This window comes from Stegostoma tigrinum, chromosome 40, assembly GCF_030684315.1.
Source record: "Stegostoma tigrinum isolate sSteTig4 chromosome 40, sSteTig4.hap1, whole genome shotgun sequence".
Taxonomy (NCBI): domain Eukaryota; kingdom Metazoa; phylum Chordata; class Chondrichthyes; order Orectolobiformes; family Stegostomatidae; genus Stegostoma; species Stegostoma tigrinum.
In genome coordinates, this window is record NC_081393.1 from 16,221,622 (window position 1) to 16,247,955 (window position 26,334).

The 26,334-nt window shown below is 40.6% G+C and overlaps 1 protein-coding gene across 2 annotated transcripts in view; it reads left to right on the forward strand.

Moving 5' to 3' along the window:
* Positions 1-26,334, forward strand: part of polb (polymerase (DNA directed), beta) — a 115,092-nt gene that overhangs the window by 33,405 nt on the left and 55,353 nt on the right. For both annotated transcript variants that reach the window (XM_048523111.2, XM_048523112.2), the window contains one exon: positions 14,294-14,380. In XM_048523111.2, coding sequence (XP_048379068.1) covers positions 14,294-14,380 — 87 coding nt within the window. The remainder of the gene's footprint in view (positions 1-14,293; positions 14,381-26,334) is intronic.

Genomic DNA, 26,334 nt, shown 5'->3' on the forward strand with positions numbered 1-26,334 from the left:
GGCTTATCCAGATGTGTCTGGGACATTGTCTGCCAGGCATGATTCCGTGGGTATGACTATGTCAGGCTGTTACTTGACCAGCTTGTGAGACAGCTTTCCTAATTTTGGTGTCTCCAGATGTTAGTCAGGAGGACTTTTCAGGGTCAACACGACTATTTCTGCTGTCGTCTTTTTGGTGCCTAGGTCAATGTTGAATGGTCTGTCCGGTTTCCTTTCTTTGTACTCTATATCTCTATTTACAAATTGAAGTAATCTGTATGCTTTTTAACTACTTAATCAAATATTCAATAAGTCTGAACAGATCTGTTTTAAATTTAGTTATAAGCTAATGGATGCTAATGGCAACACTCATAGACACCTTAGTTTTAAAATCTAAATTAAACATGACATACTGGAGGTGTATATGTGCCCCAAACAGCATGTTGGAGAACCAAATTGTGCAGTACCCACTACGTTGGCAGTCTGAAATTGCATTGCAGTGTGATTTCACCAAATGCGAGTCAACAGGGTGAAGTATTATAGGGCTGCTTGTGTTTTGTGTTTTTCTCCAAGTAACACAGTCAGAGGTTGGAAGGAGCTCTGAGACAGTGGCAAGTTTTAAAAGATCAAAAAAGCAAGAAAAATTAAAGGGGTTGTTGAAAGTAATCCTTTTAATTTGACATTCTGTATATTCTTTTTCCCATAGAGAAGGGCAGATTAAAATAAGTAAAAATCTTCTTAAGTATTTAGTCTGGGTGTGTTACCTGTGTGGTTTACCATTTATATAAATTAAAAGTTTTTTTTTGTTGAGAATGTTGATGCATTATTGAAAGGGGATTGATTTCAGTAAGTAATGAAGCCTCAGACTGACTGCTTCTGACCATTAATTCAAATTGTGCTGAATAGAATTTCATGAGATCATTGAAGCTCGTAGTTCAAGGTAATTTTTCTTTTCCATTCAGGTAAAGGGCCAAGACAAGAAACCAGGAAAGTCAGAGAGTAGACCTGAAAACTACATAAATCAAGAGGTAGCGAGTTAGATGCTTCCCAGCTTGGGTTTTAAAAGCCTGAAGATTATTGAAAGTCTAGAGGTTAAAAAGTTCCATAGTATTATGGTCCCAGAAAGGAATAGGTTGTAGTTGGACATATTGTAATGATGACTTATTGTGCAAATATGGGACTGAGGAGAACTGATAGGCTATGGACTTCGGAAGGACAAAATTAGAGAACTCGAGCAACTGTAGTCATGGCTGTAGTTTTGTTTGTGTTGCTTTACACCTGCTGGCTATGAGATTGTCAGGTGGAAACTGCGTTGACTGCTCTTTCATAACAATGGAGAAAGTACCTGCTATGTGGAAAAAGCGTATTTTAGACGAGTCCTGAATCTCTCTCTTCCACTTACCACTTCCTCAAACGTTTCAGTTAGTGTCAATGGGCAACAGTTCAGACTGAAAACCCAAGGTGACTGAAATCGATTTGTTGCTGCTGTTGCCACTGAATTTCTCGTCTGGATAATTGCATTACAGGCTGTGTCTACTAACTGAACATTTGTCAAAAAAATTGTGATTTTCAAGTCTTTAATGTATTTTGTTTGAGTGGAGTCTTAAAGTACAAGCATACAAATCACATTGAAATGTCAAGGGGAGGGGTATTACTTTGGGTAATGTTCTGGGGACCTCTAGATAATGTTCGAATCCTGCCATGGCAGAATTTGAATTCGTAACAAAATAGCTGGAATTAAGAGTCAAATGATGACCATTGTTGACTGTCAGGAGAAACCCATCTGGTTCTTTAGGGAAGGAAACTGCCATCCAAATCTGGGCTGGCCTGCATGAGATTCCAGACCCGTAACAATGTGGTTGTCGACTGGTCAATTAGAGATGCCCTCATCTCGTCAATGAATGAATGAGTAAAGTATTTGGATGGTAGTCATGAATAATGTCATGATTTCATTGAGCAGTTATACTTCGAGCTTATGAACTTATAAACAAAAGACTGTCGAATTACCCTGCATCCCAGGGTACTTAAGGAGGTGGCTCTAGAAATTGTGGACGCATTGGTAATCATTTTCCAAGGTTCTTTAGATTCAGGATCAGTCCTGCAGATTGGAGGGTGGCTAAAGTTGTCCCACTTTTCAAGAAAGGAGGGAGAGAGAAAACAGGAAATTATAGACCGGTTAGCCTGATGTCAGTGGTGGGAAAGATGCTGGAGTCAATTATAAAAGATGAAATTACGACTCATTTGGATAGCAGTAACAGGATAGGTCAGAGTCAGCGTGGATTTACGAAGGGGAAATCGTGCTTTACTAATCTTCTGGAATTTTTTGAGGATGTATCTATGAAGATGGACAAGGGAGAACCAGTGGATGTAGTGTACCTGGACTTTCGGAAAGCCTTTGATAAAGTCCTGCATAGGAGATTGGTGAACAAAGATAGGGCATATGGTAATGGGGGCAAAATACTGAGTTGGATTGAAAATTGGCTGGCTGACAGGAAGCAAAGAGTAATGATAAACGGGCCCCTTTCAGAATGGCAGGCGGTGACCAGTGGGGTACCACAAGGTTCAGTGCTGGGACCGCAGCTGTTTATGATATAGACAAAGGCATTAAAAGTAATATTAGCAAATTTGCTGATGACACAAAGCTGGGTGGCAGTGTGAAATGTGAGGAGGATGTTATGAGAATACAGCGTGACACAGACAGGCTAGGTGAGTGGACGGATGCATAGCAGATGCAGTTTAATGTGGATAAATGTGTGGTTATCCACTTTGGTGGCAAGAACAGGAAGGCAGATTACTATCTCGATGGAGTCAAGTTAAGTAAAGGGGAAGCGCAACGAGATCTAGGTGTTCTTGTACATCAGTCAATGAAAGCAAGCATGCAGGTACAGCAGGCACTGAAGAAAGCTAATGGCATTCTGGCCTTCATAATGAGGAATTGAGTATAGGAGCAAAGAGGTCCTTCTGCAGCTGTACAGGACCCTGATGAGACTGCACCTGGAGTATTGTGTGCAGTTTTGGCCTCCAAATTTGAGGAAGGACATTCTTGCTATTGAGGGAGTGCAGCGTAGGTTCACGAGGTCAATTCCCGGAATGGCGGGACTATCATATGTTGAAAGATTGGAGCGACTGGGCTCGTATACCCTTGAGTTTAGAAGGATGAGAGGGGATCTGATTGAGACGTATAAGATTATTAAGGGATTGGACACTGTGGAGGCAGGAAGCATGTTTCCGCTGATGGGTGAGTCCAGAACCAGAGGACACAGTTTAAAAATAAGGGGTAGGCCATTTAGAACAGAGTTGAGGAACAACTCCTTCACCCAGAGAGTGGTGGATATATGGAATGCTCTGCCCCAGAAGGCATTGGAGGCCAACTCTCTGGATACTTTCAAGAAAGAGATAGATAGAGCTCTTAAAGATAGTGGAATCAAGGCTTATGGGGATAAGGCAGGAACAGGATACTGATTGTGGATGATCAGCCATGATCATAATGAATGGTGGTGCTGGCTTGAAGGGCCGAATGGTCTACTCCAGCACCTATTGTTTATTGTTTTCCAGTTAAGTTTTAGTAAACACATGTTTACAGCAATAAACAGTTGAAGAAAATTTCTAGTTTGGAATTCAGTTTTGAACATACACTATTTTGTATGTAACAAATCTCTGAGAGGCTGAAATTCCCTTAGATTGTAAATTCCACTGGACATTTTAAATTTAAATTCTGATCTTTGCAGTCATGCACAATGTCTCCTCAAGTTTTTCTGAATCTGTCATTCGAACAATCTTCAATGCAACTTTAAATTATATAAGTGTAATTATGTTGGATAAGGAATGGTTTACATGTTCCTAACCACATCTGAGCAGAATATAATAATTAAGTTTCTTTCCTGTGATCCTTTATCACCAGTTGCACCTCAGCAACATGTGAAGGCTTCTTCCCTGTTCCAAGTTGAAAGATAAAGGAACAAATGCTTGGGAACACACATTATTCTGACTTGTTTCTTCATTGTTGGTTGGTTACACTCTTAGGGCTTCCTCGCCTAAAAACATCATGCATGTACCTTCGCCACTGCATTTCAAGACTAAGGATGCCAAACACATGATGGTTTTGCCAGTGATATCAATAGCTATAACTGAATAATGCAAGGAAGTATAACCGCTTCTGAAAGTCTGCCTCACCAGTGGGAGGAAAGCTGTGTGAATGTGTAAACTGAATATTTTTAGATATTGCATAAGCACAAATCTGAATGCCACTGGTCAGCTCCGACATCTGCATCATTCTTAAGGGAGTCGAGTTTGGATTGCTTGGAGAGCTGTCTTCATGTCAAAGCACTTGACTTATTGGCCAGAAAGCTGTATTAGTTTCAGTTGTCAGAGACTGATGGTTTAGGGCAGTGCTGTTTTTGTGCTGAGTGGACATTCTGATTTCTTTGTTCCAGGCTTAGTCGTCCCAAAAGAGACTTAATCTTAGCTGGAGGCTGCCTTGATCAAAAGCTGGTCGTAATTGGTCATGAGTTGATCAGGCAGTCCAGAGAAGGTTCATTAGGTTGATTCTGAGTATGGAGGGATCGCCTTATAAGGAATGGTTGAGTAAGTTGGTCCTGTACTTATTGTACTTTAAAAGAAAGAGAGGTGACCTTCTTGTAATACACAAGATTGCTAGGGGGTTTGACCGGTTAGGTTCTGAGAGTTATTTCTCCTTTTGGGAATCCAGAACCAAAAGGCAAAATCCCAGAGGAATGGGTCATTCATTTTAGACAGAGATAAGAGTGCATTTGTTCTCTGTGGGTGGTGTGTCCATGGAATTCTGTAGCAGAGGACTGTAGAGCTGGGTCATTAGGCATGTTCAAGGCTGAGATAGATTTCCAATCAGTAAGGGTTATGAGTAAAAGGCTGGAAAGTAGAGTTGCGGTTTATCAGTCATGGGCTCATTGAATGGCAGAGCTGACCCTGAACTTGTTTGCTGCTTGGGTTCTTGATTTTCATGTACTGACTTCAGGGGATAAATTAGTACCTCTAGAAATCTCTATTTAGGCATCTTTCCTTGATAGCAGTAAGCTGTCATTTGAACTCCCTCTGTAAAAAGGTGGAGAAGTGTGTACTGAGGCCCTACTCTATTACTGAAGAAGTAAGTGGTTGAGAAATTCAAGAGATTTTTATTAAGACATTAAACCAACAGCCTCTGGATAAAATAAGAAGAATTAAATAGCTTTTGTTATTTTTAATAACCGCACGACAAAATTTATTCATCTTGTGCTCATTTTCTGTGCCACTTTTGGCAGCACTTTATTTCTTTAGAAGTAGGCATTATACTGACAAGACAGCAGAGGGCACTGTCTTCCCTTGTTCAGAAAGCGCTCCAACATTCCAGTCAACCTTAGAGAAAGCCGGGGGTAAATCCTGACTTTTTTTAATACAAAAACTCAGTTTGTATTTACTTCTCTGAAATTCCCAGAAAAAGAGACTTGCAGCAGGGTTTCACACCTTTGTTGTGCAGACATATGTCAATACAAAACGAAAAATAAACCTTTCAAGCAGTATTCCTGTAGGGTTGGTTTTGTGTACTGGAAAAGGGGAGTAGGTTTCTTGCTTATTCATGTGTGGAGAGTGTATTAAAATGTTAAAAATTACGGCCAATCTGAATAAGCCAAAATTTGGAGCTGCTAATATTTAATTAAATGTTTTTTGATCATCTCGGCTGAGAAACAGTTCTGTTTTTTAACAAAAGTGACCTGAATCCAGGTATATATTTTTAAAATCTTCTTATAACCCACAGAACATCACAAAATTACTAAGGGAAAATATGTCCTTACATGTGGTGGAATAATACTGTTCGGTTTTAAGTGGAAATCTTCTCTGGAACGTTCTTATGGGCTTAAGACTAAATGTGAGGCAATTCATATTGTAAGTAGCTCATAAACAAGGCAACAAATCCTTCGAACTGTATTGAGTGTTTGCTTTTAAACTTAAATCGTTTGACTTTTTTTAGAAACTGCCAGACATATTGTATTTTAGCATCAGAAATGTAGGTTGCTGAGGTTAATGGAGACATGGTAAATAACAATTACAAGGTATACACCTCCTAGAGTTAAATTATGAACATTACAATCATATAAACCTTTCCTTACAACTCCTGGGTCATGTAGTTCGTAGACTATTCTGGTTTTCATCATATTCTGATAAAGCTGGAAGAATTGAAATCCACTTGCACAAACCTCATATACCTGTCTAACCACAATTCTTTATTGACTTGACCAAGGCATGACCACTGCCAGTCAGATTACTGTATAATGTATCAGTGAGAGATTGACTATCAACCGAAAGTCCAGCCTGCCTTGATCATTGCTAGCTGTACCATCATTGGACAGGAGACAATGGTCACTTTCAGATTGGAAACGCGTGTCAACTTAGATGAACTCACAAGTACCCTCCTCTAATTCTCACATATACATTCTCATAAGTACTTGACAAGGGTTCATATTTCCATTTATTGATGGTAACTAACCTTGTGATTCTCTAAAGCCTGGCCACTGTCTACATACACAATGTAGGAGTATGCTGGAATACTCTCCACTTGTCTGGATGAGTGCTGCCCCAACAGTACTCAAGAAGCTTGACACAAGCCAAGGCAAAGCAACCGTCTTGATTGACACCACATCTGCGAACGTTCACTTGTTCTACCACAACATGGAGTAGCAGCAGTGCATGTCCAAGATGCATTGCAGAAATTTACCAAGTCTCCTTAGACTGCACCTTCCTAAACCAAGACCATTGCCCTCAGAAGGACACAAGCAGCAACTGCATGGAACCACCATTTCCAGAATGTTCACCTCCAAGCTACTCACCTCGTGGCTCGTAAAAGTATGTCCATTCCTTCAGTGTCTCTGGGTCAAACCTGGGCCTCCCTAATAACATTGTGAGTATACAGCACATGGCTGCAGCAGTTCAAGAAGGCAGCTCTCTGCTATATTGTAAAGGACGCCAACAGATGAACTGTAACTGAGCTAGTGACACCTACACCCCATTGGTTAATTTTTTAAAACATTGCTGCTACAATGCAGTGCTGTGTGCTTGGACTTAGCAGTGATAATCCCTCTTAGGTGTGGAGTAGTGAACCAAGTGGACATTGCTCATGCAAGAAACTATAGTGCACAAAAATACTTAACAAAGCAATCAAAAGAGTTGGAGGTTGTCGCTTGGTAATGCTGCATTAAGGTGAGTAATGGCCGCTTGGTGAGATGTAACAAATATAGATGAGGCTGTAATCCAACAAGGATTTGATATTCAGTCCATTTGGTCCATCAAGTCTTCTCCATTATTCAGATCATGCCAGGTCTGATAACCCTGATAAGAATGTGTCTTGCTTCGCCTTGAATGGAGTTAATAATAGTCTTCTGTGGTAAAGAATTCTCAGATTCACTCCCACCTCAGACAAGGAATTTCTTCTCATCTCTGTCTTAAATCTTTTTCAGAGATAATGCTCTCTAGTCCTAGACTCTGGCACAAGGGCAAACATCCTTTCCTCATCTACCCAGTCAAGTCCAGAGAGAATCTAGCATATTTTAAAAAGGTCACCTGTCATTCTTCTAAATTCCGTTCAGAACAGGCCTAACCTTCTCAACCTGTCCTGATAAGACAGTCCCTCCATACGTGTTATCGGCCTAGTGAACCTTAAGTGGACTGTCTTTCCTTCTTTAAAGAGCCCCAAACTGTTCACAGTATTCCAACTATAGTCTGACTTGTGCTTTGTAAAGTTTTAGCAAGCCACCGCACCCACCCCCCCGCAACTTTTATACTCCATTTTGTGTGAAATAAAGGCCAATATTCCATTCACCATGTTATTACCCACTGAATTTATATGTTTGTTTTTTGTGATCCATTTATCAGGACTTCCCAATCTGTCTGTTCTGCAGCATTCTGCAGTCTTTTTTCTATTTAAATAAAATTCAGCTAATCTTCCTGATAAAATGCATAATCTCATGTGTTTACACATTATATTCCATCTGCCAAATTTTTGTCCGCTCAAAACTTGACAGTATCCTTCTGCAAACTCTGTGCCAACCTCACCGCTTGCTTTGACATCTATCTTTGTGTCATGCACAAGCTTGGCTATAGTGTATTCACTTTCCTCATTCAGGTCATTCGTATATATTGTGAGTAATTATGGCCTCCGCATTCCCACTAGTTTCAGTTTGTTATCCTTAAAATGCTGTCCTTATTCCAACTCTGTCTTCAATTAGTTCACCAATTCTCTGTCCATACTAATATACAATGCCCAATACCATCGGCCTAAGTACCCTAATGTATGGTACCTTATCAAATGCCATCTGAAAATCCAAATTTACTATATCCATTGTTTCCTGCTTGTGACCTCCTCAAAGAATTCTGATAAATTTGTCAGCCATAATTTTCCTTTCACAAGCCATGCTGACTCTGCTTAATCATATTATGTATTTAAAATACTTTACTATTACATTCTCTATCATACACGCTATCATTTTCGCCATGTCAGATGTTAAGCTAATTGGCTGATAGTTACTTGTTATTTTTGTGTCCTTCATCTTCAGATAAATGTGTTACATTGCAGTTTTACAATCCTCTGGGATCTTTCCAGCATCTAAAGATCCCTGGAAGATTTATTACCAAGGCGTCCGCTATCTCTGTAATAAACCTACCTTAATATCCTAGGATGCTTCCCATTAGGCCCAGGGATATATCAGTCTTTGGCCCCATTTCGTTTCCCTCTCACCTTTTCTCTCAGTGATATTTATTTCCCCGTTTCTCTTTTCCCCTTGATTACTTAGTAGTTTTGGAATGCTCTTAATGTCTTCTGCTGTGGAGGCTGATGCAACGTATTTATTGTCCCTCTTTATTACTTTTGATTGTCTTTTTTCTTAACTTTCCCAGTCCTCTGGTTTACCATAATTATTGCCAAATTATCTGTATTTTTTTTCTTTCAATTTGATGCTGTCCTGTTTGGCTTATCCCCTTCCCAGATTCAGTATTGTCAACGAAAAGCAAAATTGAGAGATTGGCAGGGAGCTGGAAATTGCAAGCATGTTTTGGATTGGTATTATAATGGGCTGTAATAAAAAGAGGAAATGCTGGAAAATGCTCAGCATGCCAGACAGCATTTGTAGAGAGAGACAAACTGAGTTAATGTTTTAACTCAATCATTTTCCTTTACAATCTGATACAGTTAGTGAGCTTTATCAGCTTTCAAGCATAAGCAAGGTGGGGGTGGATGCAGTGGGAGCTGATGGGTGATATGCAGATGAAAAGACAGTGAATTGCAAGAGTGACCCATTATCAGAAGAGATGATAGTGAAAGTCAAGAGGGGCTTATGATGAGTTCAGGAAAGAAACTCAAGGTGGAATTAGGTAGATGTTAAGAAAGATTTGATGAATTATTACCAACAGCGTCTGTCCATAAAATGGGAACAGTGTTTATCATCTGACATTGTTGAATGCCATGCTCAGTCCAGAAGGATATGAAATGCCTAATTGAAACATGAGACAGTGTTGCCTGAGCTTTATTAAATTTTACTGGGATAGTGTATGTGAGCAGTTGTAGAGAATTCACAGTGGGTTTAGGGTGGAGAATTGTGGCAAAAGACTGTGAGTTTTAGCCTTTCTTATGGACTGAATCGAGATAGAACATAGAACAATACAGCGCAGAACAGGCCCTTTGGCCCTCGATGTTGCGCCAACTTGTGAACTAATCCAAGCCCCTCCCAAGGTGAGCTTCTGTGAACTAGAGAGACCATATCATGAGTCGTGGCTAACTCATACCAAATTGAAAGGAGTGGTTGGTGGGAGCAGGTGAAAGTGCAGACGTTGTACATCCTGACTTACATTGGAAAGAAGAGTGGTTGTTGTGGTCATAGAAATGTTGTGCAGGGCATCACAGAGGGAATGGTCATTTTGGGAGGGAGGGGAGAAGTGTTTGGTGGTGCCAGAAATGGTAGTGGTAACTTTGTTACATCTGGGGGTCAGTTGGTGGACTATTTTAATGCAAGGAGAACCTTATTTCTAATAGGATGGATGTGGTTAGAGTCCTGTCACCCCAGCTAAGGAAAACAGAAAACTAATATTCTTTTGATTTTCTGTTTTCAACATCTTACTATCCACTTTGTTGGAATAAGAGTTCATCACACTGTCTCTAACTCTAACCCTTGCTTTGCTCATGTCTCACAATCACGAATCCCAATACCTCCCTACATGTCCACATTTAATGATTATACTTCTGCGAAGCATCCAAAATACTTTGCCCACAAAAAACATGCTCAGTATATAGAATAGGTTGATTCTTCAGATGGAATTAGTTTAGGGAAAGAAGGCATAACAAACTATAAATTCTGTTGAGTGTGTTGAATACCCAGAAGCAAATACAGATGATCGTCAAGGATTTACATATCATAAACTTCAAAGTAAAATCTGAACAGTTCGTAACCACCCCATGTCAGAAGACAAAATTACAGACTTTACAGACAAAATTACAAAATCATTCCAACATAACCAGTATTTAATGTGAACTTTATGGGATACTATAATTATGTTTTTTGTTTTACTGGATAGCAGTTGTCACAGCAGCTTCCAGCAAAGAACACCTTCCTTGTTAACATGCAATGATGTACATAGAACCATTAATTGTAGCTCATATATGTCAACTAAATGTTTCTCAAGGCAGACTGACTATAACTCACTTCTGTGGTGAGAAGTTTTCTCCCTGCACAACAAATCATTTACCCAATCTACAGGATTATTGTCCCAAGTGGACCCCTCTGTTTGGCTTCTTGGCCTCTCCAGAGCTTGTCATTTGAAACTGCAGCATGACATTGGCTGTTGACCATCTTCAATTGTTGAAGATCCTGACACATCAGTGCAAAGCATAAGACTGATGTATTCACAGCAATCTTCAGCCAGAAGTACTGAGCGGATGATCCAATTTGTGCTCCAGCATCACCAATACCAGTCCATAGCCAATTTGATTCACTCCACATGAGACCAAGAAACGGTTGGAGGCATTGGATACTGAAAAGACCACGGGCCCTGATAACGTTCTGGCAACAGTACTGAAGACTTGTGCTCCAGAACCGGCCGCTCCCCTAGCCAGGCTCTTCCAGTATAGTTATAACACTGGCACTTACTTGACAATGTGGAAAATTGCCTGGGTAAGTCCTGTATACGAAAAGCGGGACGAATTCAATCTGGCCAGTTACTGCCCCATTAGTCTACTGTTGATTATCAGTAAAGTCATGGATGGTGTTGTCATCAGTATAATCAAGCAGCACCTGCTCAGCAATGACCTGTTTAGTGACACCCAGTTTGGGTTCTGCCAGGGCCACTCAGCTCCTGAGCTCATTACAGTCTTGGTTCAAAAATGGACAAAAGAGCTGAATTCCAACAATGAGGAGAGACTGTCAACCCTTAACATCAAGACCACATTTGACGAATGGTGGCATCAAGAGGCCATCAAAACAAAACGCACTTGGTATTGGGGGTCAAACTCAACTCTGGTTGGAATTGTACTTTGCACATAGGAAGATGTTGGAGGTCAGTCATCTCAGCTGCAGGACATCTGCAGATGTTCTTCAGGATAGTATCCTAGACCCAACCAACTTTAGCTGCTTTAGCAATGACATTCACTGCATTATAATGTTAGAAGTGGGAGCTGTTTGCCGATGATTACACAATATTGAGCACTATCCACAAATCCTCAGATACTGAAGCAGTCCACATTCACATGCAACCAGATCTGGACAATACTCAGTCTCGGGCTGACAAGAAGCAAATAACATTCACACCACATAAATGCCAGGCAGTAACCATCTCCAATAAGAGATAATTTAACCACTGCCACTTGACATTCAATGGTCATCACTGAATCCCACGTTATTAACATCCTCGGGGTTGCCATTGACCAGAAATTCAACTGGACTCGTCATATAAACACAAGGATATGTCAAAGGTACTAGGAATACTGCACTTAACTCACCTCCTGACTCCCTAAGCCTGTCCATTATGGATAAGGCATAAGCCAGGAGTGTGATGGAATACTTTCCACTTGCCTGGATCAGCGCAGCTCCAACAACACTCAAGAGGCTTGACATCATTAAGGACAAAGCAGCCCACTTAATTGGCACCACATCCACCATCGACATTCAGTAGCAGCAGCGTGTACTATTGACAAGATGAGTGCAGAAATTCACGACACATCCTTAGACAGCATGTTTCAAAGCCACAATTAATTCCATCTAGAAGGTCAAAGGAAGCAAATAATGGTAACACCTGCAAGTTTCCCTCCAAACTACTCGCTATCTTGACTTAGAAATGCATTGTCATTCCCTCACAGTCACCAGTTCAAAATCCTGCAAATCCATCCCTAATGGCATTTTGGGTCAGCCCACAACATGTGGACTACACCAGTTCAAGAAGCCCACTGTCACTTTCTCGGGGGTGACGAGGGATGGGCAACAAATGCTGGCCACAAGGCAACATCTATTTCCCAGAATGGGGAAAAAAAATGACTAACCTTGAAGAAGCACACATTGTCATTGTTATGATAAAAGCGTGGCTGAAGAATGGAAGTGAGAGCGATTTTATAAATATGATTTTTCATTTATCTTGTCAGACTGTACAGTAATCATTGGGTGGGATGCTCATCAGAGGGTGGGTGTGGACTCAAAGTGCCAAATGGCCTGCGTCCACACTTAAGGATTCTATAGATAAAGATCATTTAGTTTTTTTTTCTGCAACTTGCACCACACAATATATCCTGTTTCTGCCATTCACAAGTTCCTTTTAAAACTCTGAAGTAAAGAATTAAAGAAACTACGAATTTAAAAGAATTAACCAGGATATTTTTTGTAAAAATGTCTTTGGTTAATCATGAAATATTTCTTCTGAGGAATATATTCAGCCTGACTTTTTTTTAAACTCCAGTCTTCATTTTATTTTTCTTTCATTGCTTAGTTTAGATCGGTTTCAAACTGCAATACGTGGGATATTTTCCTTAGAGTTACATTCAGAAAACTTTAATGTCAAAGGAGTATGATTTCTAATATAGCCGCTTGCAACCCATGAATGTCTTTTGGGTTTACAACAAAAATCCTTGGAAATTTGGCATGCAACAAATGGTGTCAAATGCTGTTTCCTGAATTGATGTGATCATTGCTGACAGAATGCTACTAACACAGTAGTGTTCTGTCAAGGAAGTGAAATTCCTGCCAAAGGGGAGCAAGCAGTTTATGGAGAAACATTGACAGATTAAGTTAGTAGGCACAAAGTTGTCAAATGGAGTATGATGTGGGAAAATGTGAAGTTGTTCATTTTGAAAGGGAGAACACAGGAATAGTACAGTATTTAAATAGAGAAAAACTGCAGAAAGCGGCCAGTCAAAAGGGACTAGGGGCGGAGTTGTACCCAAATCATGGAAAACTAGCATACAGGTGCAGGAAGTAATCTGGAAGATTAATGGAATGTTGGCCTTATTTCGAGGAACTTGGAGTATAAGTGCAGGGAAGTGTTTTAGCAACTGGATAAGGTGCTGGTGAGACCACATCTGCAGAACTGTAGGCAGTTTTGGTCCCCTTATTTCAGGAAAGAAATTATTTCATTGGAGGCAATTCAGAGAAGGTTCATTGGTTTGGAGGGATTGTCTTATGAGCAAAGGCTAAACATGTTGGGATATAGAGGAATGAGAGGTGATCTCATTGAAGGGGTTTAATAAGGTAAATGCTGAGAAGGTCTGGGACCAGAAGGTATAGTCTCAGAGTAAATATTGAGATGAGAAGGAAATTCTTCTCTCAGAGGGTTGTGTGTCTTTGGAACTGTTTGCCACAGAGAGCTGTGGGGGCAGAGTCCTTGAATATTTTTAAAGCTAAGATAGATTCTTGATCAGTCGGGGAATCAAGGGTTACAGCAAAAACACAGTAAAGTGGAAGTGAGAAATGACATCAGCCATGATCCTGTTGAATTGCAGAACAGGCTTGAAGGGCCTACTCCTGTTCTTCTATCTCTTCTAATTGCTGCAATAGTTATTTTAAGAAACACACAGCAACCTACCATCTGTGACACAACGATCAATTTGTTTTTCCAAACTAGGGTTGTCTCTGTAGACTACATTTTGAATTGTTTAATATTTGAGTGAAGCATTGGTAACAGGAGCATTTGAAGCAATCAGAACATTGTGCAATAAGCGTAGTGCCATGGTTGTAAAGTATCAATAAGTTCAGCAGAATTTTTCTTAGATGGTAAATAAACCTAGTGACTGCCCTAATACCACAGCTCTGACATTTTTGTTGGGTTTTATCTGCAGCCAAAGCTTCTCAATCCAGTTGTGGAATGCCTGGAAGCGATAAATTTTGTCACAAACACGCTTTCCAAAGGAGATGCCAAATTCATGGTAGGTATTAATTTCCTATTCATATTTCTTTGAAAATGATGGGCTAGTGTTATTGTGCAGATCCTTAAGACTTTTCCCCTGGGTTTTTCTTGCTTTGATATTTTAGCAGTGATGTTAACCTGTTTGAAATGAATGGTTAACATCAGTGCTAAAACAATAGAGGAATAAGTTTTGAGCGAATGCTTTAAACATTCATTGACATGTACTCTACAACATAAATTTGTAGCCGTTACCTTTTCATCACAAAATGTATTGCATTTCACTGGGTTGAGGAAGAAAGATCTCATGAATTTCTAGAAACTGTCATCAATAACAAAGTTCTTCCAGTAAGATCTCCTGGAGGATCATGTGTACTTCTATTTTATGTTCATTTTGCCTAGAATAATTTATGTAGCCATAAAATGATAACGTTTGAAAGAAAAATGCCTTGTCCTCCTGCATTATTTATGTTTTACAGCCTGTTTTAGTTAATTATCATTTCAATCTTGTTGCTTTTCAAGTAGCAAAACAGAAAATAGCGTATTTGGCATTTTCAGTGTTTTAGTTGTTAAGGTCTTCCATCTAATGTGGGCTGATAGGCAAATATCATGACCGTCCACAACTGGAGTGTGTTTGGCTTTGACTGATTGATGATAACAACTAGCATGGAGATCCTGCTGATCTTCGGATCTTGGGTAATGAGATAAGTTATAGAATTCTGTATCTTTCTGGTATTTTTCTGTTCTGCATGACTGTGTTCTTCTGAGTAAGCTTGTGAGCTAACCATATCTTTAAAGCTCCTGATTGGAGCCTTAAAGATGGAGGACTTACAGTTTTTATATCCATCCTGTTTCTTTATGTAGAGCAGTGATGACTTTCAGAGCTGATATCCAGTGCTTGATGAATAGAACTTTCCCTCAGTTACGTATTGTGAGAGCTAAAGCCATGGTTTCAGTCCCTGCTGAAGTCCCCATCCCCTCCCCATTAAGCAATTCCATTCCTTTTGCTAGTGACTGTATGAGTGTGAACTAGACTTCTGGCATTCTAAAGAGGTAATTGTGTTTAGCCAATTTGTTGGAGTTTTTAGAAGATATAACAGCAAGGGTCAATTAGGATAATGCTTTTGATGTGAAGTATATGATTTCCCATAGGCTTTTGCTACAGTGCCACACGATTTACTTGAGGAAAATGATAGGTCATGGTATAAAAGGGACAGTATCACGATGCATACCAAGTTGGCTGAGTGATCAGAAATCGAGAATAAAGGTCAATGGATATTTTTCGGGCCGGGAAAAGGTTTGTAGTGGAGTTCCCCAGGGACCATTGCTTTTCCTGATACATTTTAATCATCTAGATTTGGGTGTGCAGTGAACAATTTCAGAATTTGCGGATGACACTAAAAGAATTGTAAACTGTGAGGAGGACAGTTTGGAACTCTTAAAGGACATTGACAAGTCAATGGAGTGGGCAGTTAGGTAGCAGATGGAATTCAATGCGGAGAAGTGTGAGATGATGCACTTTGGTTGAAAGAATATTGAAAGGCAATATAAAATAAAGGGTACAATTCTGAAGGGGTGCTGGAGCAGAGGGACTTGGGTGTGTATACATATAATATATATTGATCATTGAAGGTGATAGGGCCGATGGAGATGGCAGTTAATAAAACATAGTGTTGTCAGCTTTAATAATAGGGGCATGGAGTACAAAAGCAAGGAGGTGATGTTGAACTTGTACGAGACACTTGTTAGACCTCAGCTGAAGTATTGTGTGTGGATGCCACATTATAGGAAAAATCACAGAAGCAATTTAAAATAATGATTCTAATAATGAGAATCTTCAGTTTTGAAGATAGATTGAAAAAGTTGGGATTGTTCTCCCTTGAGAGAAGGAGGCTGAGAAAAGATTTCATAGAGATTTTTTTAAAATCAAAGTCGAGCTGGATAAAGTAGATAGGGAGAAGCTATTCTCACTCAAAGGTAAAGAAATTGGAGGGCATATCTTAAAAGTGATAAGCAGATGAACCAAGGGTGATGTGAGAAAGAACTTTTTCACATGGTGTGTTGTTGGTGCTTGAGGCATTCAAGATGGTATTTGATGATTATTTAGATAGAAATGTTGTGCAGGGATGTGTGGTCAAGGCAGGAGTTGGCACTTGGGGGGAAAAAAATTGATGTAGCACAATGGGCTGAATGGCTGCCTCTAGCACCTTAACAATTCAGATATTTTGTTTGGTTGTCGTATCTAACTTCAAGATGAACTTCAATCTGCATATCTGGGCCATCGCTAAGACAGTCTGTTTTCACCTCTATAAAATTATGACCTGACTCAACACAGACATGCTGGCTGAATGGCCACTTGTCCTTTAATGTTTCCTGAATCTATTCCTGTATCCATGGCTGAGCATATTTGCTGCTGAGACCCTCATCAGTGCGTTTCTTTGCTGTAGACTTGATTATTTTAATAAGCTCATGGCCAGACTTCAATGTTCTATTCTCCTTAGACTTGAGATCATCAAAAATTCAGCTGCCCATGTCTGAGTGTGCGCTAATTCTTGTTTATCCACTAATCTACTTCTGGCTACCAACATTAGATTCCATTTAATTTTGAAATGTTTGTCCTTGTTTGGAGAAAAGTGTCTCCAAATGAAGCTTTCTGATGTCTTAATGGTGCTATTGGATATAAAAGGGGTTGGCTTTATTTCTTATACTTTACGTTTAATTTTGTATAACTTTGCTGGTAACATTCTTCTCACTGGGTGTTAAAGCTTTTGCCTAATTTGTTAACGTACTTGCAGGACAACTTAACTTTAAACTGAAGTCCTCAAGAACCCAGGAAGATCAATTTGACTAGTTGACAAAAATAGCTCCTTAACCATGATAAATCTGCTTCCATAGTGTCCTGAAATTGTGGGGCTAGATTTTTAGTGGTTCTGTAACTATTTGGCTATCTGCGCAGGTTATCTTAAAATAAAGGTATTGTGGATGCTGGAGGCCTGACACATAAACAGAAAGTACTGGAGAAACCTAACAGGTCTGGCAGCATTTGTGGAAAGTGAAAAAAGGGTAATAATGGACTTGAAAGGTTAATGCAGATGATCTTGTTTTGATTGCTTTCAGTAGTGAAGCACTCCTGTAATTGTATAAACATTTGGGTTAAAAACTTTATCCTCCATTTGACAAAGCCTTTTTATGACTGGAGTCATCGTGTAAGCAACTATATTACACAAGACAACATCACTGGTTACCTGTGATTATCACGCATCTGTTTTCAGAACACTGACCTGAAATGTGTGTACAGGAACTGCTATAGTCTGAGACTTGTAGATTCTGAACAACCATAATCAAGCCCTAACATAGGGGCCGAGTTTGAAAGTGCATTAATCAATCTACAGCTCTGCTAAAGGTTACATAGAGGCACACTTCGGGTTTTCATTTTGATCTTTGAAATCAAGTTGGCAACTTCAGCTTGAATTACTATCTTTACCTGAACACGGCACTTCCGATTGTTTCATTTTTAATCAATCCTATTCGTGTACCTGATCTGAGAGAAGTTTTGAACTTCTAAACACATGCTTTGTTTTAAACCACTTTTGAACTGTTCTGACCGTGTGATGAATTATCTGTAAGAGTGGCCGAACAGGACTGTTTGACACTTCAGATGTTTGTTCATTGATCTTGGTTTCAGATCATAACATCAACTGCTGGATTTTTTGAACCAGCCAAAACCAGCTGCTATAATGGCTATTGAGAACCTGAGTTCGTTGTCTACACTTTTCCTAAATGGGTGTGAAGTAACTTGTAGCAATATCAATTTAGCAATTTAAATTGGGTGTTAAAATACAAACACGATTATGTGTCTTGTAAGCATTGTTCATATTAACCTGTGCCATTCAGTTCCTGCTCTTGCTGGGCAAAATGCTACCTTTGAATGGTAACACAACATCATTACAAAACAAAAATCAAAGTGTGAAGCTGGAGGAATACAGCAGGCCAGGCAGCATCAGAGGAACAGGAAAGTTGATGTTTCAGGTCGGGACCCTTTTTTTGAAGGGTCCCGACCTGAAACATCAGCTTTCCTGTTCCTCTGATGCCACCTGGCCTGCTGTGTTCTTCCAGCTCCGCTTTGTTATTCTCTGACTCCAGGATCTACAATTCTTGCTATTTCTTTACAAAACAGTTAATTTCTCTGTATTGAAACTATTTAAATTCTCTCTTTATGCTGACATCTCCTACTGTGACGCTATCTCATTTTACCAGTTAAACCAAAGGCTTCATTCTGATGCAGTTTTGGAAATGCTGCCGTTTAAAAATAAGAGCAGCAAATGGCAGCAGTTAACGCTTTATTTCAGGCAGATATTGAATCCTTGAGCTCTGAAACTATGGAAAGTTTACTGGTATGTTAAGGTGTAGTCAAGTAACAAAGGAATATGTGAAAGAAAACATGGCATATTGCTTGACAACATTAAGATCTTTGTACAACTATATTTTTTTAAGCATTCTTAAATAGGCAAAATAGGTTTCAGACTAAATAGAATTGTATATTTTATGAAATATTGGCATACAGTTTCTAAATAGAATATAACTATCAATTTTATTAGCCTTATCATCTCCAGTAGTATCTTTAACAGACCATCATGCTTGATTTATAACAATCCAGTACATACTGTATAAAAATATTTATTATATGTCATCACACGGTTCATGATGAAGGCTCAATTTGACTTCTGTATTTGATTGTGGAACAATTATTATATTTCCAAGTTGCAGGTGATACAAATCTTGGTTGGAATATGAGCTGTGAGGAGCATGTAAAAAGACTTTAAGGAGATCTAGGTAGGCTGTGAAAGTGGGCAAGAACATATTTAATATGAATGTAATGTGAATACAAATAGTAATTTAGAAGTACAAAATTTCTGTTTTACTCGTTCATGGGATGTGGTTGTTGCTGGCTAAACCAACATTTATTCGCATCTGTAATTGCCCAGAAGGCAGTTAAGATTCAACCATGTTGCTGTGGTCTAGAGTCACATGTAGGCCAGACTGGATAAAGGTTGCAGAATTGCTTTTCCATTGGACATTGGTGAACCAGATGTGTTGTTATGACGAATAACAGCGGTCATACATGGTTACTATTTGACTTGATTTCTATTCCAGATTTTCATTGAAATTAAATTTTACTATCTGCTGTGGTGGGATTTGAACCCAGGCCCCTAAAACATTAACATGGGGTTCTAGTTTACTGTCCTGTTAAATTTCCAAGACCATTGCTACCGCCATCCCATCAGTGTAGATGGAAAACAAAACACACATTTGGCTGAAGCTTCTTGTCTTGCACTTGAGGCCAATTCACAGGAAATACCAGAACAACGGGAAAAGGACATTGAAACTATATGAGAGAACAGTTCTAATTGGTAGGCAAGTGGGCTCTAATCGGTACAGGCATTACTAAGGAGAGTGCGCCAGTTAATGATTGTCATTTAAATACTACATTTTGTTTAAATTGTTCAAAACAGTGTTCTGAGAAATAAACCAGAGAATGGTTATCACCTCTTCTGTTGTGTTGAGATAGGTGCAATACGTGTACGTTTTTTGTGTAAACAACAGGGCCCTGTGTATTAATGTATATAGCTTCCCGGTGCATGCAAGTGCACCATACTACAATCCCAACCCTAAATTGAGTGTTAGCATAATACTTCCAATGCTGAGGAGAATGCAGGCAAGTGTGAGGCTATCCAGTTTAGTAGGAAGAACAAAGGTGCAGTGTATTTCTTAAGTGGGACTGATTATAAAGTTTTCTCCTCAAAGAGACCATAGGTTGAGGTGTTTAAAAATCATTGAAAGCTAACATGTAGATGCAGCAAGCATTCCAGACGGCAACTGAAATACTGACCTTTAATCATAAGATTTGGATTTGAATGTAGGTGCAAAGAAATATTACTTCAGTTATATAGAACATTAGTGTGATTGCAGTTGTGGTTTTATTTACTGTTTTGATTGTTTGCCTGAAGGAGATACCTGCCATTGAGGTAGTGCAGTGGAAGTTTCCTAGATTTATTTCTGAGATGGTGAAACAGTCGAAAGAGAAGAGATTGAGGACACTGGGCCTGTAATTGTTGGAATTTGGAAGCATGAGAGATGATCTCATGAAAAGATGGAATTTTTCAAAAGGGTTAATAAGCAGAATTGATTTGGAAAGGATGTTTCCCCATGATTGAGGTATAGAATCAAGGGACACGGTCTCTGAATAAAAGGTAAATTGTTCAGAAATGAGATATGGTTAAACATTTTCACTCAGGAGTGAACCTTTAGAATTTCCTACTCCAGAGAGCTATGGAAATTCAGTCATTAAAATAGGTTCAATGAGCTAACGCCATCAAAGGCTATGGGGAAATTACAGAAATGAGGCATTCAGGGAGATGATCTTCGCCAACTTTAGGTACATTTAAGTCGTCATTGGATAAGCATATGGAGTACATGGAATAGCGTAGGTTAGATGGGCTTGAGATCGGTATGACAGGTCGGCACAACATCGAGGGCCGAAGGGCCTGTACTGTGCTGAAATGTTCTATGTATCTAAAATTGTGGCGCCATTGAAGAGTTGAAATGTCTCCTCTGCTCCGATGTTCCCTTTTTTTTGTTGTTATCTGCCCCAAGTTGCTCTTGAGAAGATGGTGGTGGTGAGCTGCATTCTTGAACTGCTGCATTCGTTGTGTGTGCAGCCACAGTCCGATTAGGTTGTGGTTGGTTGGTTTGCGAAGCTGGTTCTTTGTTGTTTCACAGATGTTTCATTACCCTGCTGGGTAACATCATCAGCGCAGCCTCCGATAAAGTGCCTTTGTGTTTTCCTTCCTGGTTTTTAAACCCTGGAGTTGGTTGAGCTGGATCACCTCACTTGCGGTTTTCCTTTGCAATGGAGTGCACATAGGGTTGAGCTCGATGTCTTTTTGTCTTTGTTGATGGCTTTCTTAGTGGAGTATCAGGCTTCTAGGAGCCCCCATGCCTGTCTCTGCTTTGCTTGTCCCAGAATCTTGATGTGTCCCAATTGAATTGGTAGTTCTTATCCATATGGATAGAGATGAGTGGATGAGTGAGTATCGGTCGTGTCTTTTTGTAGCCAAAAGATGTTCGCGTACCCTTGTTATTAATTTCCTTCCTGTTTGTCCGATATATTGTTTGTCACAGTCTCTGCAGGGAATCTTGCATATGACATTTGGTCCTGTCCATAGTGGGGAGTGGATCTTTGGTTCAGGTGAGCAGGTGTCATAGGGTAAATGCGGGTTTGTGTGCTACTCTGATGCCCAGTGGTCCTAGGAGTCATGTGGTTAGTTCTGATGTGTTCTTGAAATAAGATAGCGTGATGAGTGTGTCGGGGTGCATGGTATTTAAAATGCCATTGCACTGGTCAAGTGCTGGTAGTCCAGAGCTGGCCTGCGTTGCTTGATTCCAAATATGAAAGTCCTGGTGAATGGAGTGAAGCAAAGAAGTGATGTTATCTTCTCCCTGGGCAGCTAGGGAAGGCGACAGCACCAGGCCCTTCCGGCCTGGCCATAAGTTGTCACCCAGGTCAGTGCACTGTCAATGGTCCAGACAATGGCCAGCAATGCAGCAAGAAAGATGTTCTCTACTCCCTCCAGGGCAAATGCCATTATCTCCTCTCTGCTACCTCCCACTTACTCGAAATCTACTACTACACCCATCTCCCACCAAGCATTATGCTCTACCACTCCCAATATTGCAAGCAATATCTTCCCTTGCCCATTTCACTTACCCCAACACCCTACCACACCCTGTACCACCCCACCGCAAAGGACTGAAAGGCAAGGAAAGACAAGAAAAGTACGCTATGAGTGTCCAAGTAGATGCAAAGTGAGTGAGCACTAAGAGAGAAAGTGAGCAGCATTGCAATATTACCGGTCCATGCCTTTAGATGTGCGAAGCATTTAGAAAACAATGTTTGGATCAGACAGAGTCATCATAGAATTATGAAGGAGAACCATGCTTGAAAAATCTGTTGGATTTCTATGAAGATGGAACTTGTAGAGTTGACAAGGGGGAGCCAGTCAATATGGTATATTTGCACTTTCAGAAAGCATTTGACAAAGTCCCGCGTATCAGATTATTATGCAAGATTAAAGTGTGTTGGATTGGGGGAAGTGTATTGTGATGGAGAGAAAACTGGTTGGCAGAGAGGAATAGCAAATGTGGTTCCCCTGTTCAAGAAGGAGAGTAGAGACAACCCTGGTAATTATGGACCAGTGAGCCTTACCTCAGTTGTTGGTAAAGTGTTGGGAAAGGTTATAAGGGACAGGATTTATAAACATCTAGAAAAGAATAAATTGATTCGAGATAGTCAGCATGGTTTTTTGAAGGGAAGGTCGTGCCTCACAAACCTTATTGAGTTCTTTGAGAAGGTGACCAAACAGGTAGATGAGGGTAAACCGGTTGATGTCTTGTATATGGATTTCAGCAAGGTGTTCGATAAGGTTCCCCACAGTAGGCTATTCTACAAAATGCGGAGGAATGAAATTGTGGGAGATATAGCAGTTTGGATCGGAAATTGGCTTTCTGAAAGAAGACGGAGGGTGGTAGTTGATCGGAAATGTTCATCCTGGAGACCAGTTACTAGTGATGTACCACAAGGGTCGGTGTTGGGTCCACTGCTGTTTGTCATTTTTATAAATGACCTGGATGAGGGCGTAGAAGGATGGGTTAGTAAATTTGCAGATGACACTAAGGTCGGTGGAGTTGTGGATAGTGACGAAGGATGCTGTAGGTTGCAGAGAGACATAGATAAGCTGCAGAGCTGGGCTGAGAGGTGGCAAATGGAGTTTAATGCAGACAAGTGTGAGGTGATACACTTTGGTAGGTGTAACCGGAAGGCAAAGTACAGGGCTAATGGTAAGATTGTTAGTAGTGTAGATGAGCAGAGAGATCTTGGTGTCCATGTACACAGATCCTTGAAAGTTGCCACCCAGGTTGACAGGGTTGTTAAGAAGGCACACAGTGTTTTAGCTTTTATTAATAGAGGGATCGAGTTCCGGAACCAAGAGGTTATGGTGAAGCTGTACAGAAATCTGGTGCGGCCGCACTTGGAGTATTGTGTACAGTTCTGGTCACCGCATTATAAGAAGGATGTGGAAGCTTTGGAAAGGGTGCAGAGGAGATTTACTGGGATGTTGCCTGGTATGGAGGGGAGGTCTGACGAGGAAAGGCTGAGGGACTTGAAGCTGTTTTCATTAGAGAGAAGAAGGTTGAGAGAGGTGACTTAATTGAAACATATAAAATAATCAATGGGTTAGATAGGGTGGATAGGGAGAGCCTTTTTCCTAGGATGGTGACGGCGAGCACGAGGGGGCATAGCTTTAGACTGAGGGGTGAAAGATATAGGACAGATGTCAGAGGTAGTTTCTTTACGCAGAGAGTAGTAAGGGAATGGAATGCTTTGCCTGCAGTGGTAGTAGATTCGCCAACTTTAGGTACATTTAAGTCGTCATTGGATAAGCATATGGATGTACATGGAATGGTGTAGGTTAGATGGGCTTGAGATCGGTATGACAGGTCGGCACAACATCGAGGGCCGAAGGGCCTGTACTGTGCTGTAATGTTCTATGTTCTATGTATCTTCCTGGTGTTGTTCGTGTAATAGGCATTTTCTGACCCGGTTTTTTAGATATCCGTTCTCCTTGAATACCTGGTAGAGGTATTCTTCTTCTTGGTATAGTTTTGTGCTGCTGCAGCACGTTATTGCCCATTTAAATAATGTTAGCACGCAGCTTTGTTTGTGTGTGTTAGGATGGTTTCTGTTGAAGTTCAGTACTTCGTGAGAGTGTGTGACTTTTCTGAGTACTTTCGTTTGGAATTCCCCATTTGTCCTGTGCTCTACCATGATGTCCAGGAATGGGAGCTGTTTGTTCTTCTCCTCCTTTCTGATGAATTTGATTCCAGTGAGGGTGTTGTTTATTAGTTTGTGTGTCTCTTCTGGTTTGGTCCATTTAATGATGACAGAGGTGTCATCCACATAGCGTATCCATAGTTTTGGTTGGATTAGCGGAAGGGCTGTACTTTCCAATCTTGACATCACTGCCTCGGCTATTAGCCCCGAGGTAGTTGATCCCATGGCTGTCCCGTTGATCTGTTCGTATATTTGGCCATTGAAAGTGAAGTGGGTGGTGAGGCATAGGTCCAGTAGCTTCAGCATGTTTTCTGTGGAGACGTTTTCACTGGAACCTTGTTCTTGTTCTTGTTCTGGTAGTGCTGTCATTGTTTCCCTTGCTAGTGGTAAGCCTATTGATGTGAATAGGGCAGTGACGTCAAACGATTCCATGGTCTCATCGTCATCTATCCTTATGCCTTTAATGGAATTGAGGGACTCCTGGGCTGAATGGATTGAGTGGGGTGATTTGTTGATGAGGTGCCTTAGTTTCCTTTGTAGTTCCTTGGCTAGTCTGTGTGATGGACGGTGTGCCTGGTAGGGAGACTAAGGGTTTAAGGGGTACTTCCGGTTTGTGTACTTTGAGGAGGCCATAGAATCAGGGTATGTTGGTTACTTCAGTTGGCTTCTTTCACCATGTCAGTCACCATTAGTTTTAAGAAGTCCCGCTTGCTCAAGAAACAGTTGGCAAGATTTTCCAAACTATTAGAACTAATTAGAAGGGCCTGTTTCCACACTGTGTAAGGATTCAAGATTCTGTGAACATTTCTGAACTATTTTTGTGTGTGCTGAAGATCTTGTTATTAGTTCAAAGTTTTTACAGGCTTAACATAACCTCTCTACTTTTTAATTCTGTTCCCACAGAAATTGATCCTAGTGCTTTTTTTAAATGTATGTTATAAGTGTAGATTGTATATCACTATTTTAAGCAGCTAACAATATATACAGTTTTTTGAGCTATTTGTCCCACTTAAATGGTTATTTTTACAACCAGCTTAGTCTTAACTATATTACAACTCAGTTGCCAAATACATACCTATTCTTCAAGTTTGTTAACAATTTTCTTCTTGTAATCATACACTAATTTTCCTTAGATCTGGTGTTAAGCTGTGGATTTGTTCTACCTTTTTTTTAAATATAAGCTGTATGGTGGCTTTTCACCAATGTAATTCTCTATTCCTTTTCTTCATCACTTTTTATATATGTGTATTATCTCTCACCTGACTTTTAATATGTGCAGGGACTCGAATACTCTCATTGAGCATTTTTATGGGACAACAAGGTATAGAGCTGGAAGAACACAGCAGGCCGAGCAGGAATGCTGGTGTTTCGGGCCTAGACTCCTGTTCAGAAATGGGGAAGGGGAAAGGCATTCTGAAATAAATAGGGAGAGAGGGGGAGGCGGATAGAAGATGGATGGTGGAGAAGATAGGTGGAGAGGAGACAGTCAGGTCAAAGAGCCGGGGATGGAGCCAGTAAAGGTGAATGTAGGTGGGGAGTTAGGGAGGAGATAGGTCAGTCCAGGGAGGACGGACAGGTCAAGTGGGGGAGGTGCGGAATGAGGTTAGGAGGTAGGGGATGGGGGTGGGGCTTGAGGTGGGAAGAGGGGATTGGTGAGAGGAAGGACAGGTTAGGGAGACGGTGACGAGCTGGGCTGGTTTTGGGATCCCATAGAGGGAGGGGAGATTTTGAAGCTTGTGAAATCCACTTTGATACCATTGGGCTGCAGTGTTCCCAAGTGGAATATGAGTTGCTGTTCCTGCAACCTTTGGGTGGCATTGTTTGGCATTGCAGGTGGTCCAGGATGGACATGTCGTCTGAGGAATGAGAGGGGAAGTTGAAATGGTTCGTGACTGGGAGGTGCAGTTGTTTATTGCAAACCGAGCATGGGAGTTCTGCAAAGCGGTCCCCAAGCCTCCGCTTGGTTGCCCCAATGTAGAGGAGGCCACAACGGGAACAGTGGATGCAGTATACCACATTTGCAGATGTACGGGTGAACATCTGCTTGATGTGGAAAGTCTTCCTGGGGCCTGGGATGGGGGTGA